General features: G+C 37.0%; 2 protein-coding genes across 2 annotated transcripts; one reads left to right on the forward strand and one right to left on the reverse strand.

Moving 5' to 3' along the window:
• Window positions 1-6531: 6531 nt before the first annotated feature.
• Window positions 6532-7793, forward strand: LOC108372077 (thymidylate kinase). The gene is made up of 4 exons (XM_017627719.1): window positions 6532-6807; window positions 6869-7117; window positions 7188-7305; window positions 7403-7793. Exons 1-4 carry the CDS (start codon window positions 6726-6728, stop codon window positions 7584-7586), a joined length of 633 nt encoding a protein of 210 aa, XP_017483208.1. The 5' UTR covers window positions 6532-6725; the 3' UTR covers window positions 7587-7793.
• Window positions 7794-13285: 5492 nt separating this feature from the next.
• LOC108372078 (uncharacterized) lies at window positions 13286-15327 on the reverse strand. The gene is made up of 4 exons (XM_017627720.1): window positions 14300-15327; window positions 14059-14215; window positions 13833-13976; window positions 13286-13762 (listed from the first exon to the last, which is right to left on the reverse strand). Exons 1-4 carry the CDS (start codon window positions 14752-14754, stop codon window positions 13418-13420), a joined length of 1101 nt encoding a protein of 366 aa, XP_017483209.1. The 5' UTR covers window positions 14755-15327; the 3' UTR covers window positions 13286-13417.
• Window positions 15328-15563: the final 236 nt, after the last annotated feature.

Raw genomic sequence — 15563 nt, forward strand, 5'->3', positions numbered from 1 at the left:
TATTTATGGTTAAAGCAATTTTAAACATTAGTTATCGTTCTATGGTAAACAAAATATCTTTCGCTGCTGTATAAGTTCCGACGAGATTTCGATAAATTTGTCATAGTACCAGCAAAAACAATAAGGGCCGGTTGCTCAAAGCCTGGTTGACAGTAATCCCCGGTTAAACATCGTTATCGACGTTAACCGATGATTAGTGTCAACCAGGCTTTGAGCAACCGGCCCTAAGTGGAACTACCGTCTTTTTGTAGCAAGCTACCTTAACTTGTTTTCGGGTGTATTCCGTGATATTTTCTTAATTTTTTTTTTGTTTGAGATAGCACTGTGTTATCAAAGAAAGTACAAAAGTAAAACAAACTTTATCATTTGTATCAATAGTATTAAACTAATTTGTAAGCTCTTATTTTGGAAAATCAGTTTCGAAAATAATATGTTATAACTTTTACGGCCAAAAAGGATTTAAATTTCGAAAACTCTTTAAGAAAAGAACAAAGAATTTTATGGCAATCGAAAAAAAAAACAAATACTAAATAAAGGCTGTTGTTCAAAATTCATTGAAAATAGGTAGATACAACAGTGTAGTTAAAATTAGATAATCTAAATATCGTATAATTTTTCATATTTAATCAATTTACATTTTTATGATTGGCCGACATGAAATTATAAAGGGAATCCGGTGGCGGCGCCGGTGCATGCCATGCCGATGGTGATCGCACCATAGGGCGTTCGTTGGACATGTGCGCCAATTGGGGCTGCCTCGGTATATACGATGGAATCTGTTTTTAAGTATAGGAGAGCATTAAAAGACATATATATATAAATATATGTATATACTATATACATATTCCTACAAAGGCATGCGTGTTTGTAGGTATGTAAGTGAGGTATGAGTACTTGAGTAAAATTCAATACAAGTTGGTAGGAATATGTGCTTCGATTTGTTAGTACCCATAGATTTCCGAGGACACTTAATTGTAAAGGTGCGCGCGGAAATTTATAAACTTACTTGCAAATGATTCCATGAAGGATTTTGCGTCGGTTGGGTGATGTGTCCATGCGGATTATTATTCGACATTGCCACTTATGCTTTGATGTTGACTTTTGACTTCAGGGGTTCGCCAATACTTATTATTTCAGTTGTGAAGCATTTAATAATATAGTACCTTTTGGGATAAATTAGTTAAATCTGTTAAACAACTAAAAAAGAGGGGAAAAGAAAAAGGTTACTACATATAAATTCACTGCTTTATTTCCTATTATTCTGTATATTTCAAGTATGTTAACACTAATGATTGGCAAATTTATCGTCGCATATTTTCTATTAGATATCAATTTTTAAGGTTATTANCCAAAAAAAAACCGCTAAACGTAAAAGGATGGACCTCGAGTTATGAAAAAAACACCATATTTTAAACCGAAATTATTCATAAATTTGTCCGATATTATTTTTTTTTTTAATTAAGATTCAATATCCATAAAATGTATCATATTCACATCCTCGCACACAAACAATCCTTCCCAATTAATCATGTTTAATTGAAGTGCAAAACTTCTTAATGGCGCAGACGGCACTAGGATAGGCCCTGGGGCCAGCAGCCCGCAAGCGAAAAAATCGCACACACGCACTTTTTTCTACAAACACATCACAAAACTGGAAGGTATATAAAGTTTTAACAACCGATTAAGCACTGTAAATTTCCATGTTGATTCATAATTGTTTTATAAACACCGTAGTTTCGCTTTTCTCGTATCCAATAAGCAAATTTTAAGTGAAATATTTTTTTTTTATCCATACGCCACACTAATCTCACCTATACACAATTCGTTGCTTTTTCTGCTTCTACTCCGGCAACTTCTTCACTTTTCTATTTCCTCTTGTCATTCCGCTTTCGATACCTATACGTAAAGGTGCTGTCAGATTTAGCAATATTTTCAACTTTTCCAGGCAATTGGCGGGCGATTGGATTTTACTTTGTGAACAACCAGAAAGTCCTTTCCCGGTTCATTTTCGGAAACCAGTTTGAGAAATAGAAGTACGTATGTATTTATTTGGTAATTCTCTAGTGTAGGGTACCAACCCCTAAAAAAGGTCCGAAAAAGTCGCGAGGGGCACCAAACGACGCGTTTCGGTCCCCTTATTAACAATCCGGAGGGGGTAGGCTAATATTATTAATCATTTAAAAGTTATGAACAAAACACTTTTGTTAAATTTCGTCGTTTTCTATGGGCAATTACACCGACAAAGATGCACTAAATCACCTGTTCTCACTTTTTAAACACTATTAAAATATATAATTTAACTTATTTATTAAACAAACACATAGTTTTGTCAACCTAAGATAGATTATTTTGTTATTAAAAAGAAGTTGACAATCTTTGCGAACTGAAACGTGAGATTCCAAAATAGCTATAGTGCTGCCACTGTATTAGTATTTCGTAATAATTCACTTTTCTTTATAAGGTGTGTGCACTGTTCAATGCTTTTCGGTATTATCTTTCGTTTAATATAAATATAAATAATGAAAATTTTAAATAAAAAATCGCGCGATTTTTTATTAAAATATTTGGCATGCGGGGCTTTTCCGTAAAAATCAATCAAGATTGTTAATAGGGGGCCGAAACGCGTTTGGGGGTTGTTACCCTACACTAGAGAATTACCATTTATTTTTACGAAATTAACTTTGCGCATTTCCAAGAACAATAGTAAACAACCGAAATTCATCCGCTGTTTGAAGAGTCAAAAAGCATTTTCAGATATTTTTTCTGCAAATCACGTTTCGTAAATAAAAACGAATTTTCGAAAGTAACTTTATTGCAAAGTGTGACCGCTCAAGTAATTCAGAAATTTCTGTATTTGGTAGTTTCCGAAATATATTGCCACGTCTGACTGCACCTTAAAAGAAGTCGAAATTGATAAAGAACAGAAAATAAGCATGACAGAAAGCAGCTGAACGAATGACAGAGCGCTTTGAAGTCAACTATTTTTTAATCGCTTATGGATTTATAATTTTTGCGTAAAAAATATGTGAAAATTTGTCGGTAACCCGCATACCTATCATAAATAAAGTAAAGCTTGTCATAAAAGACTACGCTTCTAAATATTGGTTTATGTGTACATACGCACTTAAGATAATTGAATTACGATCTTTATATGCTCTTTAAACTGAGCTATGCCGGTATAGCGTTTTACCTATCCGCGCTTATCTAAATAGATCACATTTTCCAGGTAGGCATTCTGCAAGACTAGGGACTTCCTAAAAATCACATTTTTCTACCTTTTGCAATTTTGTTTTCGCACGATTCCTTTTTGCACATATTCTTGTTTACATCAATTGGATATGCCATTTATCTCACTCGCACTTACACACCGATTCGGCTAAGGGTGTCAACGAATGAACATCCCTTTCGCTCAACTGCGATAGTTCAATTAATTCTTGATTCTTCAGAAGACTCTTTCCGATTTTCGCCTTATGGTATTTTTCCCTTTAGGCGAATTTCGGGGCCTGTATTTTAGCTACTTTTTCAGACGTTTGCTGCACACGCTTTGCCAGTTTTCACACGTTTCCTTTTATTTCCACAACCAAAACACCTTTACCCCGAGAGCAATTCACGCAACAAAGTTTTCGGCATAGAGAACGAACGCTCTATTACCCACATTTAGGTATTTGTATGATGCAGCGTATACTTATTTTTATGTTATTTGAACACTTACTAACTTTGCAAGCAGTTTATTCGATTTTTTCTTCAATATTTTAACCAAATTATTCCACGAGCTAACACAAAATTTGTAAAACGAAGACCAGTGTTGCGTTTCTGGAAAATGCTTTTTGCTGACAGAAGTGTTGCCAGGCCTATAATTTAAACGTCAATTTAACGTAATGTTGCCGGTCGATGTTAGAAATTTTTTTTTTTTAGAATATATTACATTTTTTGACAAGCCCGAATCTAGGAACGGTTTTTACTCGAAATTAAAAAATGGAAAGAATACGAGAGATAATAACATATTAAGCCAATATGAAGCAAACATATCATGCTAATTCCAGATTTGTTTTACAAATTAACGTCCAAATAGTTCGGTAAACATTTACAGGCCTATTCTGCGTTGGTAACACAAATTTTGTTACCGGTAAATAAAGTTCCTGGTAATTTTTTAACCCTTTTCTCATTCTGCGCACTGGTCAATTTTGTTACCATTTCAAAAGCAGGTAACAAAATATTTCCCCGTGATATATGCAACACCAGAATTTATACAAAACCAAGGAGGGTAAATCTATAGGGGCCAACTCGTTGAAGTGTGGCGAGTGAGTCTAGAAGGTTTGCGAGAGGAATTCGTGCCCGGTTTGACATCAAGTTTCGTAAAAATAAGTGGTGCCACGCCCCCAACCCGGATATACATTTGTCTAACAATTTCATTAATTCAGTCAACAGTATTGTTCTTTCAAATTATTTCATGCAATTCGCTATCAAATTAAGAAAAAGGAATTTTATTTTTATGCGTGAACAGCCAGAAAGACCTTTCTGTCATTTTCGGAAATCAGTTTCAGCACTGAAAGTTGAAAGGTGAAAGGGGATTTCGGAAACATATTTCAACTTGCTTGTGCTACATTAGCAATCTGCAATTCGCCTTTCAGAAATAAAAAAAAAACTTCTTTCGAAAGACATTTTACATGCGAGGTTTGACTGCCAGTGCAACTGCTTTCTGATATTTCTCAATTTGACAGCCTTTTCGAAATATATTGTATACTAAGTATATTACCACGTCTGACACGCTCTTTATAATAGAAACCGACCGGGCCAAAACCGGCAGAGTTTGGATAAAGGCCATAAGGGACATAATTTTTATTGATTTTTTGTCAAAAAAGTTGCAATTAACATAAGGATCGACCTTATTTCGACTAATAATATGCCCCATTGTGCTTGATTCCCGAAAATCAAAAAAAACACATCAGGCGTGTCTAACAGCATGCAACATCTAATTAAATGCCCCTCATACTGTCAGATTCGGCTGACTACAATTTGCATACTCCACTCTTTATTTAGAGAACTTTGGCGACGGAAATTTTGCGTAGCGATTGCTAGAATTTAACTGCATGGAAAGACTTCTGAGTAAATCCTTTTAATCACATAGCACACATACCAGTGAACCAATACAAAAACAAGTACGAACAATTCTCTATACTATCGAGAAAGAAAGAGTGTATGTTAAATGGAGTTATAAAATCACAGCTACAGGAAAGTATCCACCTCATTTTTAAAAATTGGATTAGAAATCTGATGTATAATCCGAGGAGTTAAAACTCCACCACACTAAAGGCGTCTATGGCTTGTCAAAAAATCGCCTCTTGTGAATGCATCCCAACGAAGCAACGAGATCGGTGTGAAGACCTCATGTTCTATTTGCAGCTGTTTAGTTTCTTATTTTTAAAGATGCAAACTTGAATACAAAAAGTATGTAAGGCAGCATTTACTTATCAACGCCTGAAAACGTAAGAAAGTTGTATGGAGCAGCATTCTATGGAGATCCGCCTTTAGTGGAGGAGCCATTTTATAACGTTAACGTTAATGTAACAGGGTGAAACCAGTGTTTATCACCCTATACTTCGGGTAGTGCTTTCCAGTGACGTCCGGTAGTGTATTCCATGATAAAAACATAGCAAGGCATCAGGAGCGTTCCTTATCTCCCATCTCCATGATTCAATAATACAAGGTTCGATAAACTGACAGTTGTCTCTCTCGCACCGCTCCCTTAGCAGTGGCACCGTGTTGCTTCTTTGCAAATTTACATGGAAACAGTGTAGCTTTGGTGTGAAATAAAAGTATAAGCTTTTGTGCAATATGTTTATTTGTATATGCATATGAAGCATATTTAACTGATGAAAACATAAGCATTGGATGTTTACATCAATCTCATAGTAGTCTTATTTTAATTTTGAGTCATTTTGCAGTTTTTATACGGCTAAATAGCACATAAATTACGTAATTCACGTAGATATATCAATATTACGTTCAACATTTCGTTTAAAATGCCAGATTTCCTGCAAATACATTAGAATTTACAAAAGGAATTTCACTAATAATTGCCTACTTTGCGTACTTTTCTACTACCATTTTCGCAACAAGAGATTGCATTCTTGCGCTTTCTCTGTCCTTCGTAAATGCAACCTTTTGTAAGGGAGTGTCAAACCGCAGCTGTCAATAATTATCTAACCTTGTATTATTGAATCATGATAGCAAGGTATAACCGTTCTCTCAATTTGTCGGCCATGATTTTTTTTAAAGTTTGCCAACATTTTAAAATCATATAAATGTGATAATAAAGAAATGAAATTGTTCGAAATTGTTGTTGCTTGAGATTGAAAATGAAAATGTGTGTGTGAGTAAATTTAAAAATAAAATTGTTTGGAAACGTCAAGAATTTTAAAAGTGACTCTCAGCGGTTCTACCTTACTATATTTTTTCATGGTGTATTCCAGTGACGTCCGGTAGTGCATTCCAGTGGAAGTTTTGTGATCTATCCCTGTTCTGACATTCATTCTTGTTTTTGTCTTGTGGTTATTTGTTTTTGTTTACATTTTCCGTGCGGTTTGGCGCAATTTTATCACATTTATCCTCAACTGCAGCTGTTTTCTAGACATCAGAATCAAATAAGTTTCAATTTTAAAGTACAGGATCCAGCATTCCAGCATTTAGACATATTAAATCTCAAACTTCAAACGCGACAGAAAATGCAATTGGGAAAGCGTGGTGCTCTGATTGTCTTGGAGGGCTGCGACCGCAGTGGAAAATCCTCGCAAAGTCGATTGTTATGTATGATTTAATTATTTATTAATTTCTAAAGTTATTTCAATGTATTAATCGTGGTTTTCAGTTGAATTTCTTTGCAATCGCGGCGTGCAAGCGAAACACTTGGTTTTTCCAAATCGCTCGTCGGAAATTGGCGGCACAATAAATGCATACTTAAAAAATTCCAGAGAGTTAAATGATCAGGTAATCCACCTACTTTTTACTGCCAACCGATGGGAATTCAAAAAAGAGATTGAGGATTTGCTCAATGCGGGTACTACCTTGGTGGTAGATAGATACTCTTATTCTGGTGTAGCGTATAGTGTGGCAAAAGGTTAGTAAATGAATATATTCTTTTATCATACTTACTAGTTGAGTTTATAATATTGCTTTACATATTTAAGGCTTGGATTTCGATTGGTGCATGGCACCAGAAAAAGGACTTATACGCCCAGATGCAGTTTTTTATCTCAAAGCGCCGATTGAACAATTAATGCAACGTGGAGAGTTTGGTGAGGAAAGGTTGGATTATTTCGTTTCTTTATTTTGGCAATGCCTCAAGCGTGAATCAATAATCATGGTCTCAAATGTTTCTTTTTTAATTACCATTTTCTTGTAGATATGAGAAAAAAGATTTCCAATTAAAGGTGGCCAGCGTTTTCGACCGGATTTGTGAAAATCAGCAACATTTCTGGCATAAAATCGATGCAACTCAAACACAAGCCTTAGTATTGGAAGATTTGAGCACAAAAGTGTTGGAAGTTATAGAGCAGGCGAAGGATAAACCGATGAAAGTGCTTTAACATTCGGCCTTAATGCATTTATTTTTTAAGTATGTATATATCTTTTCAATATCTATTGGCTTCATACTATATTTCTCTTGACGTACGAATATTCCTAAAAAAAAGCACAACTTATCCCAGTTTTGCAACTTTAAACATTTCCTTCCGAAATTTTTGTAATAGGCTGACATATTGCTACCATACCTTAATGAAAATTGTTAATAATTTAAGTAAATTGCCTAGTTTCACTAACTAAAAAAAATAAACATCACACACTTAAAATTATTTAATAAGTGTAAGATTTTGCGAAAGTTAAATGTTATGAACACTTGTGAATTACAGAAAATTGTTTTGATAATTTGTATATACATATCGATGGTCCTGTTATTCAACGACACAATTCAACATTCAAAAAATAAAAACTGTTACTACTGTTAAGTGGCTCATGTCTCTTACCCTTGTCGAATCCATGTCTTATCTTTTGTACTTACTTTAGCAATCCTTACTGCTTACTTTAGTAAGAGATGAAAATAGATTAGACTCGTTAACAGTAGTAACAGTTTTTATTTTTTGAATTTCGAATTGTGTCGCTATTGTGTTTACTTTAATCTCTTAATTTTGCCTAATATAAGACCTAATATAAATCTACCAAGTAAGTTTTAATTCGCCATAGAAATGCATGCCATTTATTGCCCTTTTATCCATTAGTTTTCCTGAGACAGCCGCCAGATCATCACCTTGGTTACAGCTGGCACAGGCCTTACAAAATGACAAAAAGTCATTTAAAGAGAACCGGATACCACAGTCGACAAATTTCTCAGCTGCAGATGTGGAAATAGAAAGATCTCAGGTTGGAACGATGCTGTTGTTTTGTCTGGCCCGTTTCCATGTTGCGCTAACGTGCATACAATGTAACAAGCGTAAAGATAGGCACCACTTCCAGAACGACTCGAGATTAAAAATATTTCGCGACTACAATGCTAGTCCACCATATAAACCCCGGTTATGCCGTCAATTTTGGAACTAAATCTAAAAGTAGCTCATCCCTCAGCTGCGTTGGATATAATGTTGTTATTTGTTAAGACCAGGTGGGCGGTGGATGGTTCTGTGCGTAGAAGTAGAAAGCTTTTGACTGCCATTCACCTGGGAGTGGCCAGAAGTGATTCTTGTGAGTACGGTTCAAATCGCAGTTCAAAACGTCCGGATTTTTATATCCACGTATCCTCTGGGTAGCAAACAAACACCTTTGGGAGCGAGCTAAACTGAGAAGGCGTAAAACTTCCCGTGCGCTGGTTTGGGTCCCGCCACGTTAAAACCCCGCCCAATGAAAAAGTTCAGAAAGTCTCGGATGAGACCTTTTTTTTGACAACTACCACGGAAAACGTATAAAGGACTATGATGCACCTGGAATATCCGGACCCTTAATGGGGAAGGTGTCGCTGCCAAAGACAAAGGCTGACATCATCGCCAAGAGCGGAAATTCGCTGTTGGATTCGTGGTAGGAGAGATACTTCCGTTGCCGAGTACGGGCGTTCACCCCGGTGGACCGAACGTCTAGCCACATTCAGCATCAAATCGAGATTCAACATCTCGCTCATCTGCACCCATGTCCCGACGGAAGAGAAGGACGATGCGTCCAAGGATCACTTCTAGGAGCGCTTGGAGCGTACATATGAGCGACACGATATCAAAATTGTGCACGGCGATTTTAATGCCAAGATGGGCAAGGAAGGGATCTTTGGCGCCGCTGTCGGAAAATTCAGCTTCCACGACGAAACGTCTGATAACGGACTGAGGCTGACCTACTTCACCGGAGCTCGAAACATGGTAATATTTAGTACCGCTGTCGAAGAAGTAGTTGGATTTCAGCGCGCCCTAAGGAACAACTGGTACGATGAGGAATGTCAAGAAGCCGTAGAGAAAAAAGACGCCGCCTATAGGGCCACGCTGCGATCGGGCGCAACGCGAGCCATGAGGGATAGTTATACGGAACTGAAAAAATAAACGAGACGTATTTGCCGCAATAAGAAGAGGGAGGCCGAAATACGTGAGTGCGAAGAGCTTGAGGTGCTGGTCTACAGGAAGAACGCCCAAAAATTTTATCAGAGAGTTAGGCGACTTACCGATAATGTCATTGTCGTCGGAGTACGCCAGCAATTGTCCGCTCTTGTAGAGTATTGTGCCTGAGCGGTTCGGTTATGCGGCTCTTAAGATCTTATCCAACATCTTATTAAAGAAATCACACGAAAGGGAAGTACTTCCTCTGAAACCTCGTTCGGCATCAAACGGCTCGAAGAGGACTTCCAAAGTCTGACAGAGCCGGTGGTATTGATTAACGTCATTCAACACAACTGTGTCAGATTCACGGGATGCCAAAGTCAGACATCGCAGCATAAAGATAACTTATTCTCGTGTTGGCGGCCCGGTTTTGAAATCTACAAATATACCCTAATTTTTGCGAGTCTTTTCCAAGATTTGGCGTATTGTGAGTATCTGATCTATGGTGGATTTGCCAGATCTAAAGACACGCTCATAAGGCCTAATCAGCTCGTCGACGGTGGGCTTCAGTCTTTCACACATTACGCTCGATAAGACCTTATAACCTATGCTTAGAAGGCTGATCCCGCGGTAGTTGGCGCGTATGTGGAGTTGCCCTTCTTGTGGATTGGGCAGATCACACTTAAATTCCAGTCGTCAGGGATGTTTTCATTTGACCATATTCTGCATAAGAGGTCATGCATGCATCATATCCGCTCCGGGCTGCCTTATTTGCTGTAATCGCTGTTCGGACCTCGTCATAGTCAGGCGGTGGGTCATCGACTCCATCGCAATCGCCTAGGTGCTCAAGTTCGTCTTCTCCACTACTTTCAGGGTTGCTGACATTCAATAGATTGGAAAAATATTCCGCATAATTTAAATGCATTCTAGACATCGGTAACTAGGTCGTCACTGTTATTCTCACAGGAGTTCGCCGTGGTCTTGAAACCTTTCGTAAGCCGCCAGCATTTTAAGCTTTTCGCACCCACGTATTTCGGTCTTTCTCTTTTTAATGCGGCAAATTCGTCTCGCTTCTCTCTTCAGTCGCTATAATAGTCCCACATGGCTCGTGTAGCGCCCGATCGCAGTGTGGCCCTGAAGGCGGAATATTTTTTCCTGCAGCTTCGTGACATTCCTTGTCGTACCAGTTGTTCTTTTGGGTTCGCTGAATTCCGACTATTTCTTCGGCGGCGGTACGTTATGGCCGGGAAGTGTGGTTGCACTGATCACGTATGTCCGTTTGTTGGAGATTACTCTCAGAGAGCAGGTATCAGAGTCGAGTGCCGAATAAATTGACCGTCTGTTGTGATTACAGCTTTTCAACGCTGAGTTTTCCTTGCATTGTTGGACGCACATTTTTTGCTGCTAAGAGGCGGATGCGTATGTTGCTGAAACAAGAAACTGGTCAGAGTCGATGTTTGTCCCTCGGAGTTTACGTATGTCTAAAACACTGGAAGCCTGACTTCCGTCTATCACAACATGGTATATGTATTTAGGTTATTCTTTTTCGATGTGGGGACAGTCATGTAGCTTAATGAATCATTTTATGCTGGAACCTAGTACTGCACCCTACCATGTTTCGATTCCCGGCGAAGTCGATCAGCCTCAGTCTGTTGTTGGACGTTTCGTCGTGGAGGTTGAATTTTCCGACGGTGGTTTCTATCCATCGGGTCAACGACAGCATTCGGCACCGGAGTCTCTCGGTGATGTTAACCTTTGTCTTCACGAGGTCATCAATCAGCTGGTCCTCAAGTCATAGTGGTTTATACGTTTGCCGTGGCATATTTTTTGCTTTCCCAGGCATATTTTTTGCTTTATTACTGCACCTACCTATCGTCGCCTGGGTAAAAGATTGTCGTATGTTGATTTCGGCAGGTTGCGGGAAATCGCGATTGAAGTTTGGAATGCAATTTCTCAACAACGCGAGGATAGAATTTCTCCAAAGTCTCTGAAAATGTTACTAGTTCACAAAATTCTTAAATTATTTAATTTTAAATTTTATTGTTAATTAGTTTTGAGTTTATGAAGGATTTTATTAAGTAAAATTTTGTCGTAAGCGTCATTTGTCTACAATTTGGCAGCCACATTGTATGAAATACGACAAAATGTGATCAAAATTTCTACTAAATTAATGACACTTTATACTCAATATCTCGAATACTAAAGGAGCTATCCAAAAATGGAGAACGCCGTTTTTAAGGTATTGATTAGTTTAATATGACTGCATCACTAACTAAATATTTACCAAATTATCGAAAAAATTTTAGTCAATATCTCGGAAACTAAAGGAGATATCTAAAAACACATAACCCCAATCGAAAGATCTTATTTCAAAATATATAACTGCATCTATAACTAAAAATCGTCAAAATTGCGCTTACGACAATCTTTTACCCAGGCGACGATATGTATTTCTAATTTCGCCCTTAAAAATTATAATAGGCGGCATACACCGCCTATAAGGCAAATTATTTTATTTTTTACAATTTTGAGTAAAAACCCCAATTAAAAAGAAGTACTTTTCCAAAAAAAAATCCTAAATATTTTTTTACAAATCAATTTCCTTAAACTTGATTTCCAAATCTATTTCAAAAAATGTTTAATGTCTGGTAAATTTTATCATATTTCGTTAAAAATATATGTATAATTTTCTCTATGCAATAAATTTTTTCGTAGAAATTTTTTTGTTATACGTATTTATTAAAAAAAAAAAATTATTATTCCTGAAAAATTATTTTTGCCTAAAACTACCGGAGAGCAAAACGTATTTTTCTCAAACAATTATTTATATCTAAAATGAGTAGTCGTTAAGATTTCTATGCCCACATTGCTCAAAATCTACTAGAACTTCTTAAATTACTGGAGCCCAAAAAACATTCTCCCAAAAAATATTATCCTATAAAATTATTATTTCTTAAAATTTTGCATTGATTTATAAAAAAAAAATCCCTGAAAAGTTACTTTCCCTAGAAAGTACTGGAGCGCAAAACATTTTTCCCAAAAAATTATTTTCCTCTAAAGTTATCTCTTAAAATTTTGCATTTATTTATAAAAAAAAAATAACTTTATTTATAAAAAAATTCTCTGAAAAGTTACTTTCCCTAGAAAGTACTGGATTGCAAAAACAATTTTCCCAAAAATTAATTTCCTTTAAAATTATAATTTCTTAAAATTTTGCCTTTATTTATAAAAAAAAATAATTTTTCCGCAAAAAGTTATTTTTTCCTAGAAAGCACAGGAGCACAAAAACATTTTTCCAAAAAAATTATTTTCCTCTAAAATTATTATTCCTTAAAAATTTTCACTCAACTTGTTCTGAATATAGTAAAACGTCCTCATTCAAAATTACTGAAGTCCAAAGGGACATTTTTCCCAAAACGGATCAATCAAAATAACCTAACCTAATCTGAATAAATAAATAAATACATAAAAACATCTGGAAAAAAGTTAATCGGATTTTTAAGTTTTCCTTTTATTGCGAACTTAGTTACATATATTATGCATTTATGTATGTATATGTTACGAATGTGTGTATGTATTTAGAAGCCTCTTCAGATTAGACATTTACTAATAAATTAAAATAAATGAGGCACATTTTCTACTTATGAGCTAGTTGCATGTAATTTTAAAGTTCTTATTTGTAGTATATAAATATGTATGCAGGTATGTATATATTTTTTTTGTAAATTTTTGGAAAAGAAAAAATATTTTTTAATCTTTTTAATGCACTTCCTGCCTGCATTGCCAGCCAAAAATATACTTTAGATCAACACGAAAATCAAGTAAAACCAATATTCAACCAAAATTTTGTTCGCCTAATTGTATTCGAAGGCTTCAAAACCAACTCCGTCGTTTTCCTCGTCACGATGTAAACCATTTATGCCGAATAGCTCAACTTGTTGAGGTCGAATCTGTCGATAGCCTTCACCTTGCTCGTAATCGGCATTTGCCTGTACATTGGCATATCCACCAAAACGCTTTGGCGTCTTATGATAGGCAGCAATATCGCCATTGTCATGCTTCGGCCACATGCACTCACAACCCGAAGGTACGATGCGTATTTCCGATTCCCAACATTCGTCCGTGGTTGCTTTTTTACGTCGTATCAGGTGTATGGTACGATTTAGTTGGATGCAAGAGAAGCCAGCTTCAGAACAAATCTGTGAAAAGGAGTAATACAGTTAAACTTTTTTCATGATTGGTAATTCATTAAAATTTCTCTATGCATACCCGATTCCTTCTGAACTCATAACTGTGCGCCGGCGTATGATGAGCGCAACTAACTTCGATATATTGACTGGGACGATATTCATAACCGGATGTTTCTAGTGGTATGGCGATGCGTTTTGTGGGACACAGGGACTGGTAAGCGATCTACGTAAAGTTTAAAATGTTTATTAAAAGTATTTTTTATTTACTTTTATTTTTTAAGCTTCCAAGCTTTCACTCTACGCACCGGTTTAATATGGTCTGCATTATGGCGCACCTGGCGCTTGCGCACATTTTGTATGCCATACGGCAGTTCTAAATTCAGCTCTTCCTCATCCGCAATATCAGACGATGAAGGTGGTGTCGACCGACGCATAAGCTCCGGTTGATGGTAGTTAATCGCACTGAAATATTATTAAGGTAAAGTTATCAAAATATACAATGTATATACATATATCTTTGTTATGAAAAATCACTTGCCCACTTACCTTTCAATTTCATTGGTTTCACGAAGTTCAGCTCCATCGCTATCCTTGTTCTTAGCGCTTTTGGTTGTGTACTTTTCATGCTGAAAGCTGCCAAAAATTTCATTAAGATCGCTGTTATTTTCTCTTTCCACTGCCGCTTCATCACCATCTTGTTTTTGCTGTATTTCCATCAAAGCTGTTTCACGCCTGCGGTTCGCTTTCGTTAATCCATTTCTAAACTGAGGTTCAGCCACGCTCAGAAGCCCATTTTGTAGCCGTTGTTGCCGCTGCTGTTGCAAGTACGCGTTGTAATCGATATTGTTGTTATTGTTATTCGAATTATGCGAAGCCTCTGCTTCCTCATTTTCATTGTAATATTTATTTGAACCTTTTATGTTTGGTTTAAGCTCGCCGAAATGCCTCTGCTCCTGTGAGTTGCGTTGCAATTGTTGTTGCTTTAGTTGTCGTTGTGCCATCAGAAAAGTATTGCTGTTGGCGTCATCACTGACACGATCGCCCAGAGCGTAGCTCAAAGAAACAACTCGTGAAATGCAGAAGAAGATCGGCACAATGACTAGAAGGAGCTGTGAAGAAGAAAAATAATAAAAGAATGTTACTGGAGTTGTGCATTAGTGCTGAGTTAATGAGTCAAACTTGCGTGAGCTCAAAGTACAGTTTATAAAAAATATTATCATCGCATGATACGTAGCAAAACTTAATTAATAATTATTATAATTATTCAGTAGAAAAACAAATTTAAGTAATGTGAATTTTATAGGTGCAACAGACACTATGGACACCGCGACCTAGAAGATCTTTTGTATCCCTATGTTAGGTTCTTACCCTGATGGCACAAACAACGAATTTCTGACAACAACGGCATCGACTGTGGATGAACTTTTGAGAGATTTCGCCGACGTAAACGGGGTTTTGCAATTCTTAGTAGGGTGTCACCGCCGTGGGCATCCGAACAGACATTTGCTTGCGGAACAACCCTCGCCACGGTACATCAGAAGGCATCTATACGAACTAACGGACGAAGTCCAGAGGTTCATTTAGCAATCTTTGGACCAAACAGCATACAAAGAGGCCCTGAACGGCATTCACAGGGAGTCAGTCTCGAGTTATATACATAGACTCTCGGCTTGTGAATGTCGTTTTGGGCTCACAACCATCACACGTGGACGAGAAGAGCTTCGTCTGCCTCAGGAGACTCGCACCAAAATATCCCACCTTCGCTCTGGCTATTGCAGTAGGATAAAATCGTACCTGAGCAGAGTAAACG

Source organism: Rhagoletis zephyria, unplaced genomic scaffold (assembly GCF_001687245.7).
Source record: "Rhagoletis zephyria isolate East Lansing unplaced genomic scaffold, Rhagoletis_zephyria_1.1 Rzeph_scaffold_05421, whole genome shotgun sequence".
Classification (NCBI taxonomy): Eukaryota; Metazoa; Arthropoda; class Insecta; order Diptera; family Tephritidae; genus Rhagoletis; species Rhagoletis zephyria.

Excerpts from the sequence above, each read along its gene's own strand:
- LOC108372077 (XM_017627719.1), top strand. The coding sequence starts at position 6,726 with ATGCAATTGGGAAAGCGTGGTGCTCTGATTGTCTTGGAGGGCTGCGAC. Across the intron at positions 6,808-6,868 it reads CTCGCAAAGTCGATTGTTAT|TTGAATTTCTTTGCAATCGC; the intron begins GTATGATTTAAT and ends CGTGGTTTTCAG. Across the intron at positions 7,118-7,187 it reads AGCGTATAGTGTGGCAAAAG|GCTTGGATTTCGATTGGTGC; the intron begins GTTAGTAAATGA and ends TACATATTTAAG.
- LOC108372078 (XM_017627720.1), bottom strand. The coding sequence starts at position 14,754 with ATGGCACAACGACAACTAAAGCAACAACAATTGCAACGCAACTCACAG. Across the intron at positions 13,977-14,058 it reads ATGCAGACCATATTAAACCG|ATCGCTTACCAGTCCCTGTG; the intron begins GTGCGTAGAGTG and ends AACTTTACGTAG. Across the intron at positions 13,763-13,832 it reads ATGAGTTCAGAAGGAATCGG|ATTTGTTCTGAAGCTGGCTT; the intron begins GTATGCATAGAG and ends TCCTTTTCACAG.